This window comes from Euprymna scolopes, chromosome 30 (genome assembly GCF_053919585.1).
Source record: "Euprymna scolopes isolate OS-2025 chromosome 30, ASM5391958v1, whole genome shotgun sequence".
NCBI lineage: Eukaryota > Metazoa > Mollusca > Cephalopoda > Sepiida > Sepiolidae > Euprymna > Euprymna scolopes.
In genome coordinates, this window is record NC_136511.1 from 40514630 (window position 1) to 40538328 (window position 23699).

A 23699-nucleotide genomic window follows, 5' to 3' on the forward strand; every position below is an offset into this window, starting at 1 on the left:
TGCTGCAGTTAATCACCTGAAGAAGGCCAGAGGATGAGTTGGCCGAAACGTGGTGAAACAACAACAACAACAACAACAACAACAACTATGAAGATGAGGATAACAGTTTTCAAATAAATAAATAAATACACTTCAGTTTTGCCAAAAATAATGCCCAGCAAGATAAGGGACATCCTAGGTATTTGTTTTTTTTATGTTCAAAGATAAGGCGGCCTATTATTTTCAAGTGAATATCTGAGTAGTCTTTCTGGTGTGAGCCCAAAAAATGTTTATATATATATATATATATATATATATATATATATATATATATATATATATATATATATTCCAGTATATGGGCAAGGAGTCAGTTGGCGCTGTGCATTTGACGATCAAGCTGTTTTTAAACAATTGGGTTCTAAGTAGGATGTCTCCCAGTATGAAAGGGTGAATGCGGTATCTACAAGAGAAGAAATACTATTTTAAAGATCGTCAAGCCCAAATATCAGCTGACATGATATTGTAAACAAACACAGACGGAATTTGATGAACAACATTATCATGATTATTTATTTATTGCGAATTAGTCCACCGGGCAAATTATTTCTTGTAATATATAATATTCACCAGAGGATTCTATTATAATAATACATACCAATCGGCATAAATTAAAATATGTTTAAACGTATTGTACGATCTGGCAACGCTGTATGTTCAGTTATTATAATATAATATCATTGGACCTTTATTATTTCTGATATTCATCAATGACCTCCCTGATAAAATTATCTGAAATCGGTATATTTACTGATGACATCACGCTCTATAATAGACATGAGAAAAAAAACCCCCCAAAAAAAACAACAAATATATACATATCCAAGGCAATGATAGAAACGCGAAAAAACGACCTTCAATTTGTAGTGGAATCGGGCCATAAATGAATGGCAACATTTAATGTTACTAAGGCTAAACTTCTTTCTTAACAACTAATAAAATTTTCGCAACCATCGACTTCCATGATAAATAACACCCTACTTGAGTGCTCATTCTCCAAACTCCTCGGCTTAACATTCACAGGCAACAGAAATTTGAACAAGTACACTGAGGACATTGCTAAGGCTGTTGCAACAAGGTGGGCTCCATATAACGTGCTAGAAAATTATTCACACCAGAAAGTATCCTGTATCTTTACAAAGCTACGATTCGCCAATGCACGGAGTATTGCCACATTTGTGTTGGTGTATGTACCACTGATCTCTCACTCTTAGACAAGGCCCCAAAAGTATCTCAAATATAATAGGTCCCGCAGTATCGGCCAAGCTTCAACCTCTGTCCCATCGCCGCAATTTGTATCGTTGTGCCTCTTTTACAAGTACTTTAATGGAATGTGCTCTGATGAATTCATAGCACATCTGTCCCCTCGACGTACATATTTCCAACTAACCTAACAAGAAGCAAAATCCCACCCCTTCACTATTGATGTCACTAGATGCTGGAAAGACTTCTATTCTAATAGTTACTTCTATCGGACTGCTAGACTTTGGAATTCCCTCCTTGTTTTCGGCTGTTTTTTTACTGTACTAACATGCAGAAGGTTAAGTGTATTGTGAATGGACATCTCACTGCTCAACTCCCCACAGTCCATTGTTTACACAACCCCAAATTACGTTCCAAACTGACAATACACCTTGTTTTGGGATGAAAAAGAGAAAAGGAATCTCAAAACGAAATGACCAACCTTTGATTACTTCAAGCACGACGCCTTCTTCAGTGTCGCATGAAAGAACCATGCCATCAGCTGTTGTCGCTAAGAAGGTTTCTTCATGATCAGGATGAAATCGCAAGCACATCACGGCTTCTCGTCCCAAACGAGAATCTCGTAAATCTCGAAGCAAACCGCCAGTCTCCGCTGAAAAAAGCTGTAAAATAAAACAAACTCGTAAATAATTTAAGAAACAGTGCAACTAAAACCTTATAAAGAAACACAACAATATACAGGGCGGCCCACTTAAAAGTAGCCCGGTATCTCTCTAATCTTTCTCTTGTCGACCAACTGACACCACAAGGCAAAATGCAATTCTTTTTCCAACAAGATGCCGCAACATGCTACACATGTCACAGATCACCGACAAGAGTTCATGACATGTTTACGGAAGAGAATAATAAGCAAAGGGTGGTGGCCACCACGTTTCCCGCACTTGTCATCGTGTGATTTTTATCTTTGGGGAACTTTAAAACAAAAAGTTTATGCAAATAATCCTCACAATCTAGACCAACTAAAGGAGAATATTACCAACGCTATCAAGAAAATCATCAGAGATGATCTACAGGCAGTGTCTGCAAGCGATCTTTTATAACACTACAGGTAATTTAAACAATAAAAGAATATTTTGCACATGGCTCCACGCATCGCTTCCGATTGGGAAGAAAAAAATAAGATAACCACAAAATAATCGACCAATGGCAGAGCTCCGCGCCTAAAATAAACACCTCTAATATCACAGTCGCTGGGAGCCAGTTTGCCACTATAAAAACGAGGGATTTGAGGGAACCGAAAGGAGGGAAGAAGAGAACTCGCCCCGCTGCGTCAGTGAACGCACGGACGGATTCTCCCACCCGACCTAAAGAGATGAAGAAGAAAAAGAATAAGGCACCAGTTAACTGAAGCCGACTACGCTCTCATGTTATGGGCCAAACGCCTTCAATTCTAAACAATACCTAATTCACACAAACCAAAGAAAAGAGGAGGAAAAAGAAGACGAAGACGCCGGGCTGCTTGCGCTGATGAAAGAGGTCACTCGCTTTCCAGTTACAAGCCACGACACGCATCACCGACAGCAGGATGACTGTCCTACCCTAACCCTCTCCATCGTCCAAAAGATAAGTTACATTTTACGAACATTCATTGTCAATTCATACATACTTACAAACAGTTTACGAATATTCATTCCTTGTCAATTCATACATACCTACAAACATTTTACGAACATTCATTCCTTGTCAACTCATACATACCTACAAACATTTTACGAACATTCATCTCCTTTGTTAAATCACATTCCATCCTACGAACACTTTGCCTCTCCTAATACAAATTGTTGGTAGTAAATAAAATCGGTTCTCAACCTTCAATATTCGTCTGTCTTTAATTATATGGAGTCAGAATGTACACACTTCCAACGTTATTCATTTCAGGTATTCTTGGTTGTGGCCTCTATGGCATTCTTTCCCACCTCCCAGTGTTTTAATAAAAAACGAGGCCATATATTTCTGTTGCATCATCAAGCCAAAGAAACCCGATTTTAAGTAATTATATATATATATATATATATATATATATATATATATATATATATATATATATATATATATATATATATATATTATTTTTGCAAAATAAAGACAATAAAGATCGGATTGATAGCAACAAGTTGTGTATTTTCATAATACATTAAAATCGTTCCATGACTGTTCGAACAATTTCAAATATTATGGCGTTTGAAATTATTCTCAATAACGGCCCCTCTTCAAACGATGAAAAACACTATTTAATGAACAATAGGGAATACACTTGAAGTTCCCCATTAGAAAACCATGCGGTTGAACCTACCTACATGTGCTACTTTACATTATAATATGTGACTAAACCGTCTGCCTGCAATGTTTCGACCTGGCAATTCCGGGTATATATATATATATATATATATATATATATATATATATATATATATATATATATATATATATATATATATATATGCACGAAAAGAGAAAAGAGACGGTATTTACATAATAATAATAATAACTGTTTGTTTCTGCACACCGAAACGGGTCTGTAAAAATGTACCGAAATTTTAACATTCTGGAGGAGTTGTTTTACATGAAAAATAAATATTTTGATCTTGGAATGTAACTACACTGTTATTGTTTTATATATACCCTGTTGTTAAATTTAACATACATTGAACTTCTAAACAAATAAAGGATTGGTATACACAAAGAGTGAAATGCACACACACACACACACACACACACACACACACACACACACACACACACACACACACACACACACACACACACACTGTTTTAACAAAAACCAAGACTTCAAGAAATAGGTTGATAGCAACAAAAAGTGTATTTCATTGTTAGTTACAATTGTTTCAGGACCATTTCGACAAATTCAAACAATATGTCATTTGAAAATTTTCACAAGAACAGCCTTTCTTCAAAATTATTAAATAAAAACACTTTAACAATGAAACATTAAGGAAAAGAAACATTTCCTTTATGAAGAAATGAAAACAAGCGGGAACACTTTACCTCTGTCGCATCCTTTGTAAAGTATTTTTTAAAGATTTATATATCTACTTATTTTCGTATCTTCATATATATAAAAAAATCAAACTAAATATGTTTTTAAAAATGTATATATCTACCTATTTTCGTATCTTTATTTAAAAGAAAAACGAATTTCAAACTAAATATCAAACGATGTTACCACTAATTACCTATGCCCATTAAATATGATTTATTTATTCGATTTATCGATTTCTTAAATTAGATTTCTGTATTTCTTTATTTAATTAAACTTATTTTTTTAAATATTTATTTTTTAATTTTTTCTTTTTTTCTTAATTTCTTCTTTTTCCATTTTTAATTTTATTATTTATTAGATCGGACTAATCAACTAAGTTAAATCGTTATATGGAGCCGTAAGTTTCGCATCGGGAATTTGCTCTGTTTATTTACAAACTTATCTGCATGCTTATTTATGCGATTTAGGACAGGTTTAGGTTTAAAACTTTTTTAATAAGGAAATAAAGTCTAAACATTATATTTTATTAATTTTCATTCTTCATTTAAAATTAAAGATCTCGATCTATTTATTATTTTTATCTTTTTGAATTTTATATTTTTTTATCATATATATATACACACACACACACATATATATATATATATATTCCTTTTTTCCTTCTTTCCTTCTTCTTCCCTTTTTTTTCCTGTTAAGATTTATGATTATCGGATAGTTTAGAAGTAGAGGGGAGATAATTCTGTAAGTCCGGAATTAAAAAAAAAAATAATTGAAGTTATAAGATACCAAAATACTAATAATTATTCCTAACGATAAAGGAGGAACAACCAGGGTCGTTCGGTGTGTCTAGTTTGGTAAATTCCTGATATTCATTTATGATTTATTTATTAATTCAACGGATCCAATTAGAACTATGCTAATTTATTCAAAATATAAGTTTTACAATTTACAATCATCTCATCAGATGAAGTAAATAAACCAGTAGTGTAAAAAAACATTTCTGGAACAGCACAAAAATTGAAACCGTAGAAAGTTTTGGAATCTAGTTGCAGGAATGTTAAAGAAAGTATAATCTATGATACCTCCCCCCCCCCAAAAAAAAAAAATGTCCACTAATTTTATGGACGTATAAATGTTGAAAACTTAAAGCGGGAGTAGGGGAAAATATAATCGGTGATGAATATATAAAATCCAAAAGTAAATCCAGTTAGCACATTTAGCTGAAATAAATTTATATATATGAGAAAGACTATTACAGAAATATTTTCAAAATATAAAAAAAAGTTTAAGAACGCGTTTAATATAGAGGAGATTGGGCAATTCTTTCTAAATCGCTTCCTATATTAATAATAATGCAAACATTGGCGAAGCATAATTGTTTCCTGTGTGTTCCTATTTACAATGCCTCCCCACGGGACAGAGCTAGACACCAGGGTCGTTTTTTAACGTGGAGAAAAGGAACAAAAATAAAAATTGTCTCAGTCGTGAAGGATTTCTCCTCCACTGACAGAACAAGAAATTGAAGTGTAGATCTGAAGAACAGATACTGTGTTCGTTCATATTGTATACTCGTTTTCGGCTTACCTGGATGCCGCCATGTTTATAACCAGCTGCTAACGATTTTGCATCAAAAGAAAACTGCAAACTGTAGATGCCGCCATCTTCTTGTTGAATTGGGATTTCTTTGAAGACGTCGACGTTTGTAAATTCTGGTTGTTTTTCTAAAATGACACAAAGCAAACGATCAAACTCTAACGTTAATCGATCAAGAATGTATAAAAACGTCAAAATATCAAATCAAATCTACAAAGAAAAATAAAATACTATTTCTCTTATAACAATGCTTTATTGAATTATTTTGTTGTTCGGAAAATATTGACCGATTTCAAAAACAAGCAGCTATTCATTAAGTTCATTTGCGGTTATCATTTATGAAGATTTTTTTCTCTTGCATCTTAAAAATAACGTCGAATAGGGTTAAAAAAATTGACATCAGGTGTTTTAGACATTAAGTTTAAACACTGAAATTTAGGTTACATATAACAATTGCGTTCAAACGTCCATTGTCAAAAGTGTATGGCCGCTCTATAGACTTCCCACATCTAAAGGCTTTCATTACAACTAATGAGTTTTCGGAATTAACGGCTATCCATGGCATATCTTTGTTCATGTAGCACGATTGTTAATTGCCCGGTATTACTTTCGTATTATCATTTAGTTCATAGCTTGTTCATATTATTTGGATTCATCGGACTACTGTTCATATCTTGAGTGTGATTTTCACAACGTTTCGGTCGGTGTAGCCTCCGACCTTTTTCAGGTATCTTATCAAACTCGGGAATTTGGACGAAATTTCGAGCGGACCCCTTTATTTACTTCACGGAAGTAGCGTCTCTTGTTCCGTCAGCCATGACTGGATAGAGGTCTTAATGATTCGCAATTGTATTTTTAGTCACCCACACTGAGGATTGAACCTTCAACTTTAAGAAGAATATCCCTTTTTGCAATTGATTTTTCCAAGTACTCTAACGACTGCGCCACGGATCCTTGCAATTTTGTTCAATTTCCCGAGTTCGACAAGATACACCTGAAGAAGGTCGGAGGTTACATCGACCGAAACGTTGTAAAAATCGCATTTAAGATGAGAACAATGGTCCGATGAATCCAAATAATATGAATAACGGATCCTCATCACAAAAATTCAGAAAGGTTTATAGCTTGTATTTTTTGGTGGGTCCAACTTTGTCATCTTCTATAATATAATCTCACCTGTTCGTTTAAATGTATGTATGTATGTTTGTATGCCTGCCTAAAACTTTCGACAGAGGCGACGAATTTTCATGAGATCGGTATTATTTTGAAGAACGACCCTTCGGTCAACAAATATCGAAAAATTGGCTAAAAATATTAATTCCTTCACCCTAAACTGGGCAGTTTTCTACAGAGAGGGCCGGTTTCCGATTGTCTAGCCTTAATTTAAACCTACGTCACTTTCGGTTTGGCGATGGGCGCAACAGCAAACGCATCACCTTCTTTTTTTCACTTTCTTTTCCTCCTTCGCCTCGGTTCGAGCCTGCCTGCCTACTACCACTTTTTTTTTTGCTCAGCACACACCTCCAAACACCCGGGCAACACCGGCCACACAGGTTAGTCTATCATATAAATGACACAAAAACATTCATCTAACACAGTTAAAAAACAACAAATAAAAAATTCATATTACATAATTTACGAAAAAGCGAAGATATAACAGAAAAATAAATAAGAACAATAAAAAAAAACAAAAAAAAACATTCAGCTGATCTCAGAAACGGGATCACAACGATGCATTTCAACCAAGGGTATTGGAGTTCCCCTAAAACTTTCATACATACAACCAATCAATTACGTTTTAGACTAATACTTGCTTCACATACCAGAGAAAGGAAATCAACCTCGCCCTTCCGGCCTTCCAGTGATGTAGAAAAAAAAAGAAGTTTTTAATCACCTCATCATAAAAATAAATCACACTCTCCCATATCAATTTGCGCGAGCCTTTTCTAGTCTCACACAAAAACACGCGTTCACATTTCAAGCTATATTACTTGTCATATACATACGCGCACACAAACATACACGCGCACCTCCACACACGCACATATATTCACGTTCGCGTACATACACTCACATTCACGTGTATATATACACACGCTAACGTACGCACAGATGGACGACGTCACTTCCCTTTCAAAGGAAATCCACACATGCGCAAAAGACTACCGGAAACACCTATAAAAGAAAGAGCAATAAGCAGCATCTTCCTTTTCGACTTAGCCGTCTAGCCGAATCCACTGTGAAAAATTTCCCCCACTCTTTATCTGTGCCTAAATCAAAACGTGGATTCCATGAACAAAGCTTCTTTCTTAGAACTGCACGCCCGTGGAACTCTGTTTCGTCTGCCTGCTTCCCACCGGACTATAACTTGGATGTCTTCAAGTCCAATGTTAACAAATTCCTAATGAACCGCCCTTTAAGTAAACACTTCATCAAATCGCCACACTAACGTAATGTACTTGCAATAACCCTTATCCCTGAGTGGCTTCCGGGCCTTGATAAGTGGTGATCTCTGTGTAAAAAAAAAAAAAAAAAAGCACTCGAGCTGAGCGGTTGTCGGACCAGTCGCCCCCCTTTCGGGGCGTCCGTGCGCATCGCGCCCTCTGCGACTATGTATGGGGCAAGAGCTAACAAACATTATATCCTAGTCCTCTACAAATTCTTCTACTGTTCGAAAAGAAATGAACATATATCTAAAACATCCCTTTCCTTTTCTTTTCCTCTCATTCGTTCCTCTTCCACCTCTTTCTCTATTTCTTTTGTGAATTTCCTTCCTTTTTTACGACATAATCGGTTGAAAATCTGGAAACGCATAACTTGGAAATTTTAGAAACGCATAACTACGACGCTCACACCCGACAGTATCCTGTACAATTATAAAACTCCGGGGACCTTGCTTGCTTTCTTGCTTGCTTGCATATTTTCTTCGATGCTCGTATCTACATGAATTATACTATCATAAGCATATCTTATGACCGGACAACGCCGGGCGGCCTCACACACACACACACACACACACACACACACACACACACACACACGTACACACGCACACACACACACACACACATTCATATATATATATATATATATATATATATATATATATATATATATATATATATATATATGAAGCCACCATTTGCACAAGCACGGAGTATTGTTGCCACATTTGGGCGGGTGTATATCTCAAAAAAGAGTCCCAAATCTATTAGGTCGCACACTATCAACCAAGCTCTAACCTCTGTTCCATCGCCGAAATGTTGTATCTTTATACCTGTTTTACAATTATTTTAATGGAATGTGCTCCAACGAACTCGAAACACTTGTGTCCCCCGCGAGAAAAATATAATCGACTAACCCGGCAAGCAGCATAATCTCACCCCTTCCCTATAGAGGTCTCTAGATGCCGGAAAGACTTGTACTCAAATAGTTTCTTTGCTTGAACTGCTAGACTTTGGAATTCTCTCCTGGGTCCCTGCTCTTCTGACTTTACTGATATGAAGAAGTTTCAAATGTAATGTGAATAGACATCTTGCTGCTCAACTCCCTACATAGTGTCTCTGTAGATTTGGTCTCGAATAGTAGCCCCTTACGTCCAAGAGACGCTGTGCCTTGTTTGGGTGGGAAAAAAAAACAGTAAAAAAACAATTTTAATTACAGTTACTTATTTGAGGTTCAAGGAGAGGAGAAAGAGTTTATCAAAGTTTTTAGGTTTATTTCGGTGATATCGAAAACATGACACAATATCTAATTGTTTATTGCCTGAAGATTTCTAAATTATAAGGTAAAGTATAAAAAATTTGAATCAAGGGCCGATTTATTTTTTTTTCTATGGGCAGAGCCAGGAAAAGAATATTCAATCTCTTTTTTAGATCTTTTTCTTCCTTCTAATTTCCGTTGTTTTCTTTTTTCACATTTGTTTTTTTTATTAACCATTTTGATTTTTTTTATTAGCCATTTTGATTTTTTTTAACCATTTTGATTTTTTTAACCATTTTGATTTTTTTTATTAGCCATTTTGAATTTTTTTAATTAATCATTTTGATTTTTTTTATTAAACATTTTGATTTTTTTATTAACCATTTTGATTTTTTTATTAACCATTTTGATTTTTTATTAATAATTTTGATTTTTTTATTAACCATTTTGATTTTTTATTAACCATTTTGATTTTTTTATTTACCATTTTAATTTTTTTATTAACCATTTTGATTTATTTTTATTAACCATTTTGATTTATTTTATTAACCGTTTTGATTTTTTATTAACTATTTTGAATTTTTTATTAACAATTTTGATTTTTATTAACCATTTTGATTTTTTTTATTAACCATTTTAATTTTTTTATTAACCATTTTGATTTTTTTTATTAACCATTTTGATTTTTTATTAACCATTTTGATTATAATAAAAATGATAAATAAACATGGAAAAATTATCTTGCATTCACCATTCTTATATTACAATCATAAACGGTTAATCTTATTTAAATTAATGATACAGCATTAAAAATTAATTAAAAATAATTAAAAAAATTAATAAAAAATTAATAAAAAATTACTTTTTCAATTAATTATACATAAAAAATTATAAATAAAATAATTAAAAATTGATTAAAAATGAATTATAAATGAAGAATTGATTAAAAATATAAAAAAATAATTTAAAACTAATTTAAAATACAAAATTAATGAAAAGTAAACATAAATTAAAAATTAAATAAAAATTTATTAAAAATTTAAAATTAATTAAAAATTTATAAATGTTAATTAAAAATTAAAAATGGCGTTAGTTATGTTGTAGGCGTATATATAATCCAATGTTTACTTTTTCAATATTTGCTCCTTACTGGTTATTTTATGAAACTTGTATATTATAAAATAAATGGACTAAAGGCAGATAAAATCAACTCTTAATTAACTTAAAAGCAATTTTAATTACAGTTACTTATTTGGGGTTCAGGGATAGGAGAAAGAGTTTATCAAAGTTTTTAGATTTATCAAAGACAGATACTGACAAAGACATTTTTTGCATTCATCGTTCTTATATTATGATGAAAACATTTAAACAAATAATAAAATATAATATTTCGAAATACTGTACTTATGATATAAACAAAACTCAAAGACATATTTTGAACAAAGTTCGTAATTATTTTTTAATCAATAATATTTAGCACATATAAAATATAAGATTAAATAAAAAAAAACCAATAAAATACATCAATTTGTGACTGACTGTTTCGTTGATTTGTCTCACAGTGAGTTTTAAATCTATTTTATTTTTAAAATTCTACATCATTCGTAGTCACCAGTGCATACTTTAGGGAGTTGAGTTAATGCTTTTCGGGCACTCCCTAATAAAATAAATATTTCAACACAAACTACTGAATAAACGAACAAACGACTTCGTAAAACTTGGAAGGAAAAGGTTTATTGAAGTAAGGCAAGACGCCATTTAGATATAGCTGAGGTAGCACTCGTCTGCCTTTGCCCGGTAGTTATTCCCAAGTGGGGACAGTCGGTACCGATGTAGGCCGAGAGAGAGAGTGAGGAAACAGGTCCGCTCTCTTTGACGTCTCACTGGAAAAGGAAGAGTTTTTCTTGTCCGGGACGGAAGCAGTTATAGTTCCTTAAGGGGGTAAGGAAGATCCCTGCGCTATGCCTCTGATTGGTCAGTATGTGCCATATCGCACAGTCAGGGGAGGCACTGACGCACAAGAAAAGAGTTCTATTTGTTTCTGCTACAATACCTGGCATAAACCAGTTACAAGTATAAAATAAATAATCAGTTAATATAGTTGGGTTCGTTTTACTGTACACATAGATACGAAAAACTTGTCAAAAAACAAAACAAAAAAACAATATATAACAAATAAATGTTATCAAAGTTACTTTTCTACCTAGCTGAATAAGTTTTTAGTGTTTTATTTAATGTAAAATGTTTATTCGGTTCGAAAAACATACAGTGTTTATCGGTGTATTTGAAAAAAATAGGTACAGGCAAAAATGGACGGACAAAAATGGGGGACAAAAATGGGGGACAAAAATGGGGGACTTAGTTTTGAAAGTCGATTTATCATAATTTTTTTTGTAGGTTTCCAACTACTTTTTGATTGTATTTGAAAAATTAAAGACTGAAGTTAATTTCCTAAAGGAAAAAAATATTTGTACACGTGAAAAAGTTATGGAAATGTTTTCACGGAGAACTACCTAATTCAGCTAAATTTTGAAGTTAAATAAATCCATTGTAAAAAATCCTTTAAAAGATAAATATTAGTTTTCTGGGTCTAATTCAAAGATAATTAGTAAAGTCCTAAGATATTGAATTAAATTAAAAAAAACACCTTGTTTGTACAAAACATAAATTAATTAGTCCAAAACCGAGTGATTCTGAAGGTGTGTCAGTAATTTCGTGAAAATAGTGAATAATTCCACCCCATCTTTCCAAGCTTATAACTCCTCGAAAAATGTAATTCAAGCCCTAATTTTTTTTTCAATTAAAGGAGCAAGGACCAAGGTTTCATTAAAAAAAAAAACAAAAAAAAACGGTTTTTTTTTTAAACCTTTTAAACTTCGGACTTTACAGGTAAATTTCTAAAAAACACTACTTTTTTTTGTTTTAAATTTGAATATATTATTTATTGATCTTTTATCTTCAATTTGTGATATACAAGACTTTGGTACATAAATTAATTATTTACTTTTTAATAGACATTTCAAAATGGGAGGCGTAAATTATTCGACCTCCTGTCTTTCCAAGCTTATAATTCCTCGAAAAATGTAATTCAAGCCCTATTTTTTTTTCAATTAAAGGAGCAAGGACCAAGGTTTTATTAAAAAAAAAAAAAGAAAAAACAAATAACGAGGTTAAAAAAAAAAAGGTTTTAAACTTCAAACTTTACAGGTAAAATTCTAAAAAACACTACTTTTTTTGTTTTAAATTTGAATATATTATTTATTGACCTTTTCTCTTCAATTTGTGAGTAAATTAATTATTTACTTTTCGGTGAGAAAATTAATTATTTACTTTTTAATAGACACTTGAAAATGGGGGGGCGTGAATTAAAAAAAAAACGTTTGTCTAAAATATCATATTCGGTTTATTGGAAAGAACATAAAATTTCACATTGACCCTGAAAATATCGTAAAAATAGAATCAATAGAAAAATTTTGATAGATTTTTAAAGTTTAAAAATTGAAAAATATTGAGTTCGGAAAATTCATTACTGTTTTTAAAAAATAAATATTTCTATTACTTTTAAAACAACTTTAATAGTTTATTTTGGAAGTATGATCCATAAAGAAAATAAACAACCCACTTTTAACAGAGAAATTACGAGATTTTTATATTTTATTCGCAGTTTCGTGTTAGGGGTGTCAAAAATTACTACAAAAATTCTGATACACCTAGTGATTCTGGCGTTCGCAAAGCGCAATAAACTAAAATTTTGTAAACACGAAAATTACGAAGGGCCAAAATTTCAGGTAGTCGAAAGACTGTGAAAATAACGTTATGTAATTAAAAGAGAGGAAGTTCTTTTTTCCCTGTCGCGCATCCGCACATTCCTTTTTTGAACGTTTGCATTAATTTTTGTATTTTTTTAATTTAATTATTTTTCTGTGTTCCTACTTTTAAATTAATTTTTTTTCTTAATTATTGTTCAATATTATATAAAAAATATGTTACGCCGAAAGTTTCACATTCTTACGAGCAAGGAAATTATTAAAATCTTGCATATAAAAATTATGCGAAATCTGTAATTAAAAAAAAAAGTAGAAATATTTTTGCAATTATAATTTTTTTGTGTGAAAATATTAAATAAACAATGCTTAATTCAATGGTAATATCGGTAGTTCGAGAAATTCATTTTTCTTCGAGTTATATAGAATTCATTAATACGGATTTAAGGGCTTTTTTTTGTAATGTTCCTGTAAAAATTATTTTATTTTTTATCTTATTGTTACAAATTACGATGCTTTATTTATAGATAAAAAAGCAAAAGTAAAGTCTTGCGTTTTTTTATTTACTACTGAAAACCATAACTTTAGTAAAGGTTTATTTTGTTTAAACAAAATAATACATTTCCACTCGGATTTAAATAAAAAATAATTACTTCATTATATTCCGCGATCATCATTTGATAAATACTGAAAATTTCAATAAAATTGGTTAATTTCCTGATTTTTGGTGATTTTTTTTAAGTAAAGGGAGGGGTTAAAATGTTTATACATTTTGAGCATAGGCATTCATTTTGCCCGTATCTATGAAAAAGATGAAAATTGCCGCGTGATCGCTGTTGAATAAGTTAAGTTTGGGAAAATGAGTTCAAACTACAAAAGAACTATACAAAATACTGTTAGAAACCCACTCAATATATGTGTCACGGTAACATAATTGTAAATAATAATTAATTAAATATGTATTTATTAAAATTTCACATAGGTGAAACTAGATAGTCATGTGAGCTCTTGATTTATAGATTTGAATATATTTGTACTCCGGGCTGCATATATTTGATTATAATTTGAAATTGTTTCAGTGATAAACTGGTTACATTAGCTTTTTTTTTGGGGGGGGGGGACACCAGGCTCAACCAGTAAACCGGGTTTGTTTTAATTGGAGAAAACCTCTCCACTTTGAGGACACGCTTTTAAAACTAAATTATATCGTGGCGTGATCCCTGGCTAAGTAGGGTCATTTGTCAGTGATAAAACCGTCTTTGTGTATAACCAAGAACTACACCGATATTTAATTAGGCACCGCCAAAACTGGGGGGGGGGCAGGTAAGTACTTTTTGACGGACCGTCTTTTTAAAAATCTACCAAAAATCAGGTAATTATCCGATCAATACGAAATTTTCAGCGATTGTTAGGAGAAGAATGAACTTTATAACAGTGTACTTATTTTTCATAAACGATATATATATATATATATATATATATATATATATATATATATATATATATTTTTGCTTACAAAACTCCCCCTTGTTTTGAAGTGGGAACAAATATGCTTAAAATAATCATTTGAAACTGAACAAAACATATTGTGTTGTTGTAAGGGACAGAATTATAGATTCAAAAAAAAAAAAAAAAAAAAAATTGTTTGCATACCTTATTTTGACGTCTGAATATCAGAACTTCGATTGTGTTTAATTATCCCGCTTTTGAGTTTTGAAGTATGAAATTCGGTGAATAAGCAAAACAAAATTTTTTTTTTTTTTTTAATATTTATACGAAAAAAGCCATTTTAAAATTTTTGATAAATAAATTAACAATTTTTTTTAGCGAGCCGAATAATGCATGACCATTATTAAACAGGGCATGCTTTGAATAATCGATACAAAAAAAAATTCGATAAATATTGTGCCCTTTGTGTTAAAAATAGCATCATTTTTTTCGATCCCGTTTGAAAACGTTTGCCGCCTTTCGACTACGGTGGACCAAACGCGCTGAAATAATTTTTTTTTATTTTGCTTTAAATTGCCCCCCCCCCCCATTTTGGGGAGCCTGGCCCCCACACACATACACATTAAAAACCAAACTCATACAAATGGTCACCCATCTGGTACTGGCCAGCCTCAGCTTAATAATACATTGAAATTTTCGTCACTGAAAAATAAGTTTTTTTGGCCTGTTTGGTCTTCCATAGTTTTCTTATTATCAAACGAAAACGTAAACAGAGTCGATCTGAACTCTACGTTGACGCGAAATATCTGGTTACCTATATGAATAAGTGGAATTATTTGAAATTCAGGTACTTATATTATAATATTTTTGCATATTCTCTTAGAAAATCATCCTAAATCTTAGTTAGACAATAAATAAATTAATTAATTATTTCAAAAACCCCTTTTTTTTAATATTTAAATACGTTTTTTGTGCAAGACAAAAAATGTCAATTGTTAACTTTTTGGGAAAATTTAACATTTAAAATTGAATTAAAAATAGTAGAAAAAGTTTTACATTATTCTGTTTTCTATATGATAAAATTCAGGGTTTTATCTTTCTGGAAAAAAAAGTTACTAAGAAATAATGGATTTTAATAAATGTAATTTAGTTTTAAAAAACAACAACAACTTGATTTTGCGGCCATTTTTGGCGGTGCCTATATTTAATTAAAGTTATGTTTTAGCGAAGGAAGAAAAACGAAGGATATTTACGTAACAGGAAATGCACATATAATAGGATTGAAGAAATCATAAGAAAATACCACCATTATTAAATTAACAGTAAATAAAAAAAATTAATATCTATCAATCAAAGTTACGTATAGGCGAGAAACACGAAATCTTGACGGATAGTTTTATTAATACACGGTTCTTTAGTCACGAGGTAGCAAGTGCAATGGAAAACATAAACAGAATTTTGTAAATGCAAAAATTGAGCTAAACGAAATTTTATAACAAACCATTTTTATACAATAGATAAGAATATAAAAGTTCTTTTCAATAAAAAATTCATTTCATTTATGCAAATATGTGTTTGGTAAATAAATTTGAATAAATAATCACAAGTCAATGCGTTCATAGTGTGAATAGGATGTGTATGTAAGTAATATACAGGATGGAACGATAAAATTGTCGCCCCGAAAGAAACCAACATTATAGTTTTATTTTAAAACTTTTATTAAAAAAAATCAATTCAGCTAACTTGATTACGTAGTAGAGCTGACACATATTCAATGTCGCCGCTTTCAGCCTCAATCACCGCCTCGATACGGCTCCGAAACTAGGAGCATACCTTTTCCACAAGCGCCGGCGGGAGCTCGGCGAATACTCGGCCGATGGCAGCGGTCAGGCTAGATTTGGTGTTATGGGAGGCCATGTTGATGATGTTCTCAACGTATTACCAAACGAAGTAGTCCAGCGAGTTCAGGTCGGAGGAGGAGACAACCAGTGAGAGAAGGTACAAAGTCGTATCATTTCTTCTGAAGCCAATCCTGGGTCTCTTTAAACTTGTGGGCCAGTACCGAGTTCTGCTGCCACACCCAGTGTCTGCCAGCGACCTCCTAACTGCACCAAGGGATCACTACACTCTTCAGCAATCCAGGTACGCTTTGGTGTTGACTTTCAAGCCGACTTCAAAGATGTGAGGTGGCATGATGTGGCCCTCACTTGAACCACACCAAAGACCATAACCATGGTCTGAAAACTTTGTTTTCATCAAACTGTGCACGTCCCTGTTATTCGTGTCAACCCAGCGATGCATTTTGAGGGTGTTAGAAATGGTCCTGTTTTCATAATTTGGATCGGTATAGAGCATGAGTTGTACAGTGGCGCATCTCCGATCTCGCTCATTGAACATTATATCACTTTCATACACGAGAGAAGGCTACTATCGCTCTTGCGATTTGTGCACAACTGGCCCACTAGTAGATGGTCTGCAATAACAACAACAGCAACAGCAAAGAAGGCTGGTTTTCATCAAACGGAAATGGAATCCTGTCGTATTTTCTATGGCGAAAATTTTATTGTTCCACCCTGTATGTATGCGAGTATTTAGCAGCGTCGCACTGTGTATGTGTGTGAACTGTTTTACTTTGTTTTTGTTAGTGCGTGTATAGATAGATGTTTTTGCGACTTGCTTCCATTGGCCTAAAGGAAACGAGGGGGGGTGATAAACGACGTTCTTGGTTGTTTTCAGGTACAGTCGGTTAGTGTCGTCTGCAGAAAACAAATTTTGTTGCCCAGGTCTTTTAGTAATTTTGCTATTTTTACATGGACGTGCAATTTCTTGAGGTTTGAAAAGATTTTCATTGGTTGAAAACACTTTGAGTTAATACGTTCCTATGAAAACTTACTTACCTTAGGAAGTGACGAAGAGAGCGTATCAAAACGAACCGAAGAAAGAAATAGGGTGACTAATTCGAGCCATTTACTTTTTAGGTCTATCGGAATCGCTTCTCAGTCTTTACAGCATTTTACAAAGGCAGAACGCCTCAGCCAATCAAAACAACAGATTTATAACAGGTCTTACTGTGCTACACTAGCAAATGACTACGTCACGTGCTATTTGGTCCACATGTATGTCAGAAGGACGTGTCAGTTAGTGCTAAGAGACGTGTCAGTCAGTGAGAAAAAAGACGTGAAAAATGTTCTTAAATAATAAACGTTGGTTTGGGTTGAGATCAGTGAATTATAAATAATTAAAAAAAAAAAAGAACAAACAATTGGTAGAAGTAAAATCTAGATAAAACGTAACCCCACCACGATTGGTAGGGAAGACGCGGCAGGTGTCTGGGTAGCAGGACAACGGCCAACATTCAACTAATGTTATATGTGTTATGTGTGGTCGGCACCAATCGAAAGCTATATATATATTTCTAACATTTATCATAGTGATGGCTGTTACTTGATCAAGTGATAATGGTCGGGGCTGAACTGCTGTAGAAGCTGAAACTATAAAATCATTGAAGAAAGCTTTTTCTGGCTAAATAAAACTTACTTATTAATTCAAAATTAATAAAAACCAGTTCCAAAATGATTTATAACTGGACATACAGTTTATTAATTAGGGTTAATATCAATTGACATCGTGACGTGGAGAAAATATACCTTTAAATATTCTTTAAAAAAAAAAAACATTTTCTACATCGATTGTGATTCGCTCCTTATCCCTTTCTGAGTTTAAAAAAAAATAATTCTAACTTCGTCTATGGGAGATTGATGTAATGACATAAACAAAGATGCGTACTAATCATCTGGGAATGTAGTTAGAGTTAGAATAAACGCTAAAATATGACTAGCTTGAATAGCTACCCACTTTCTTTCCCCGCTTCGTTGGGATATTTCCTTTTTCTCTTTCAAAGGTAAAAAAGTGTTAACTCAATATTTTTCAACAAATGAAAATTGTTTTAAACCAAAAACATCTAACAAGCCGACGCGAACGTAAAAAACGAGGAAATGGCCAAAGTTTTTCAAAGATCAAACTCGGCGCACCCCGAAGGATCAATAACAAGGACAGAGATCACATCACAAGTATACAAGATTTGAACCCAGTCGGTTCCATAGTATTATTTTCATTTATGGATGTTGACAATCTTCACGCAGTCCTTGCAAGCCACATGCAAGACAAACACAAGACTATATAGGTTTTTATATATTAGTTTATTTCACTCCCAGGCATCTTGTCTTCCGCGGCATAGATTGAAATCGACGATCTCGGACTTGTGACGTTTCCCTGCATCCATTTAGAGACCGTCGTTTAACCTATCTTGCTTCCTCGCTGTCTCAAAACCAACTCACTAAACTTAACTTGGCTTATTCAAACTGGAACACTTGACATTTCACGTCCGATCCCGATTCGGATACTTCCGGTGCAAACTGACCGCTCAACTAAGTTTGATACATTTCACAATATGACTCTTTGACCCTTTCTGCATCTGTATGCTCGCTCAACTTATCGTTTCCCATGATTCAGTCTCTGTTATTTTCTCCGCTAGCTAGCTAGACAGACAGACAGACAGACAGACAGATAGATAGATAGATTGATAGAATAATGCTTTCTATCCGGCGTTGCTTGTGTTGCTCGGCGTTGCCCGGCGTTTACCGAACACATATATAAACTTGGCATCTATCTTCATTAATTTATAAGCCGTTCTAACACGTAATGCTACCGCAACACGGAGAAACCAATGCTAACAACAGAAACAAGCCAATAAAAAAAAGTTTGCTTTGATTATTCATACATGCGATATGACGTCATGTGATTCACGCGCATCGTTTACTGTTTCTCGCTATTCTGACTAACTTTATTATGGCTAGTTCTATTTCGTGAATTTCTATAACTCTCTTAGTATTCGTTAGCAAATCTCAGCCAGGATGTTAAGCTCATTAAACATGCCGTTTTATGAAACTGTGGCCACTAATCGCAAACATTGTCTATTATATAAAGCTCATTAAACATGCCGTTTTATGAAACTGTGGCCACTAATCGCAAACATTGTCTATTATATAAAGCTAAAAGTCTAAAACTACAATACCCCCCCACAAAGTTGGTATATTCTTGAACAGCGTTGTCCTGGATGAATAATCTCGAAAATTTAGAAAAAAATCATTTATTCTCTAGCGGTGAAAGGGACGATCAACCGGTCCAGGTTTCGTCTGAGAGGGTCGGTTTTTCAGTGTTATTATGTACTAATTTAGGAAGAAAATATTGATGCGGTTTTAGATGAATGTATTAGATAAAGGAGGAGGAGAAAGATGGGGATTGGGGAGAGGGAGAGGTAAAGCGAAGAAAGAGGGAAGAGAGAAAAATAGAGAGACAGACAGAGAGATGTAAATATATAGAAGTTTTAATAGAAATATGGTATACTTTTGCCCCGAGCAACGCCGGATACCCCTGATAGCGTATTATATAAAGAGCAGTTGTGTATTTTTTTTTTTTATAATTTTCTTATCAGTTTGTTCAAGCTGGGGATGGGGCATCCTACCAGATGCCAAACATTTACCCAATATCTCAGATATTTCCAAGCGAGAGATCTTTTTCAAGATTATAACCCTCCACTTTAAATGCAACTGTTTGAATCTCTCTTGCACTTGGTTAACCGGATATATTTGATAGGTAATTTTTAAAGTTCTCTTTCACGAGTCCAGGTGCTCCCATAATTACTGAAATGATAGAGATATTCTAAAGATTTCGGTTTCTTTTCTGTATGTATGTTTGTGTGTCCAGCTAAAAGTCCCAAACTACAAAAACAAACACGCACAACGTTGGTATAGTTTTGAACGGTATTTCCCTGGATGAATAATATCTAGAATGTACAAAAGAATTAATCATTCTCTGAGGGTCAACTGGGGACCAGGTTATGTTTAGGGGTGGGGTGGGGGTAAGGTTTTTAACGTTATTATGTATTAATTTTGAAATAAAATGTTGATTCATTACTAGAGGTATGACAACAGAATATTCTTTTTTATAAGGAAGTCACCACTTATCAAGGACCGGAAGCCCCTCGGGGATAAGGGTTATTGCGTGTACAGCAATCAATGGGATAATATCGTAGTAATCGTTAGTAATGGAGATTTGATAAATTGGATTATTTAAGAGGGCGGTATATCAGGAAGTTGTTTATGTTGGACTTGAAGACATCCAAGTTGTAGTCAGTTGAGAAACAGGCAAACGGAAGAGAGTTCCACAGGCGTGCACTTCTAAGAAAGAAGCTTTGTTCATAAAATCTACGTTTTGTATTTAGGCACAGATACAGAGTGGGGAAAATTACTGCCAGACGGGCGTTTTTCGTGAAAGATTGGCGAGGGGGGACCAGAGATTGGAGCTCAGACGGTCACTTCCCATGGAAATAACGATAAAACAACGACAGGCTCGCAACGTCCCTTCTGTGGGAGAGAAGTTGCAGGGAAGAGAAAAGGACATCTCTCACTAGGCTACAAGGTCTATTTTGTACTCTGTCAAGGCAGGATATGCTGTTTTTAGCAACTCCAGCCCAGATGTGGCTCCATCTTTTCATTGTTTTGACTCTCGAGTATATATCCGACACAGTTAGACACAGTTAATCACCCGATAACCACATCACTCTATATAAAAGCATATGATATAAACAGATACACAACCGAGAGTCAAAACAATGAAAAGAATATGCTGTTGTCCTAGCCCTACTCATTACACGAGAAATCTGTTATATAAAGGAGAGTTGCACATTTTGTTTTATTTTATTTCAGTCGAAGTTCTCAGAAATCAAGGGGCCCACTACCTGGGACTAACACTTGAACTCTATATGAGATACATAGATATTCGAATGTTCCATTAAAGTTCTTTATCTCAAACACTGAGTTAGTAAAGAAATTGAGAACATAATTTTCCTCTCCCTAATTAACCATTTTCATATGTTGTAGTATATATTTTGATTTGGTTTCTTGGTTTTACTGGATTCCAGGACAAAAATTTATCTAGTCTGGTGGAGTATCCAGCTTCGTGCTATTACTTAAGATAACATCATTTGGAGAAGGTGCACCATTCCTCATAAAAGCTAATGTGAGTTAGCTATAGAAAGGAGATCTTGTTTGGGCAGCGAATACTATGTGACTTTGAATATTTGGTCAGGGTTTACTTCCAGGGAAAAGTATCCTCATGCCAGATTGTTCTGACAAACCTTCGTACAGAATGACCTTAGATACTAGAGGACAATATCTAGTAGGTATTCAAGTTCTTTCTAGTAGGCATTCAAGTTCTCTATATATACACGTGTTTGTGTGTGTGCAAATTTTATTAAAATGTCCATTACAATTCAAACCTAATACATAATCATGATAATAAAATAGGTATAATCACGTCTGTTTAATGGTTTCCATTAGATCAACGAAGTTAAGTGACATTTAACCTAGTCAGTACTAAAATGGGTGACCTTGTACAGAGAGACCTTAGACACTCGAGGACAGTGTCTAGTAGGCATTCAATGTGTGTGCGTGCGCGTGCGCGCGCGTGTGTGTGCAACTAGAGAGGAATGAGCTGGCCGGAGAAAGAGGAGGTTGTGGAGAGAAAGATAGAGAGAAAGATGTAGAGAAAGGTATGAGTTAATAGAAATGGGTTATGTTGGCGCCGTGAAATGGCCAAATAGCCCTGCTCATCTATTCATATATGTCTTCATGGCGATAACGATCGTCTAGTACATCCTGGAAAAGTTTTGAAGTTGATTTGCTATGGAAGCTGAAATATTAAAATAATTAAGGACAGCTTTTTTTCTTGGCTGAAACAAACAAAAAAAAAAACAAAAAAAAAAACAAACTCAACCGTTAATTTAAAATTGATGAAACAAACTCCAAGATGTTTTATAACAAGACAATCCCATTGTTTATTGGCTCTCATACAAGTTTGCATGGTGTGGTGATTGGAAGGGGGGTAAATTACTTCCGTCAAGGGGGATGTTATGTTTTGGTGTGTGTGTGTGTGTGTGTGTGTGCGCGCGTGTGCGCGCGCGCACGCGCACGGCCTAGCGTCCACATCGTTTGATCAATCGTCACCAAATTTGCTCAAAGTATCGGTTATGTTCTAAACTAGAACTGGTTTAATTTTGGAATATCTGGATTTAAGGTCAAAGTCACGAAAAAGGTTAAAGTCACACGATTTGTGAGAACTTCGGGATTGGTAATTGTAGAAAGTCGCTATTTTTTTAAAACAGAAATCGCTCCAGACAAGGCATGAAGCTATTTGATGCAAGGAGCTAACAAGAACGAAATCTGTTTACCGCAAATACAGGCGATGCATATTGATCTTAGTCTTGAAGAGATCAACATTATAGGAAGGAGAGAAACAATCAGCAGGAAGAGAGTCCCACGACCCTGCGGTTCTTGGAAAGAAGCTACTGGAAGTTGTTTTACAATAAGTTATCAAAACAGCGAATGAATTGATGGAGAACACTAGACCAAAGAATCAAACAAGTTGGAGCTGAATTATCTTATATGACCTTGAAGTAGTCCGTGAGAATTTTGGTGGAGGTCAATATTTTGACAAGATCAGAATTATATAAAATTCTATGAATTTGATGTTTTTGGATATCTGTAATCACCATTCCAAATTTCAGCCAGAACCGATAAATGGTTTTATCGTCATTTCTATGACATAACTTAATCTATAATATAAATCTCACCTGTTTGTTTAAATGTATGTATGTATGTATGTATGTATGTATGTATGTATGAACTCTTTTTCTGGGTCAACGGCCAACTAGCACCGTGTATATTTGTGTGTGTGTGTATGTGTATTGGGGTGGAGAGGGCTCCCGTAAGCCGTGGTGAAGGCAACCTTTCTAGGAGAAGCAAATCTCTGATTTAAAAAACCATAAA

At 33.8% G+C, this 23699-nt stretch overlaps 1 protein-coding gene across 2 annotated transcripts in view; it reads right to left on the bottom strand.

Moving 5' to 3' along the window:
* LOC145254763 (uncharacterized) overlaps positions 1–23699 on the bottom strand; it is a 125922-nt gene that overhangs the window by 42098 nt on the left and 60125 nt on the right. For both annotated transcript variants that reach the window (XM_080113525.1, XM_080113524.1), the window contains exons 2-3: positions 5888–6024; positions 1724–1904 (exon numbers count right to left, since the gene is read on the bottom strand). In XM_080113525.1, coding sequence (XP_079969651.1) covers positions 1724–1904; positions 5888–6024 — 318 coding nt within the window. The remainder of the gene's footprint in view (positions 1–1723; positions 1905–5887; positions 6025–23699) is intronic.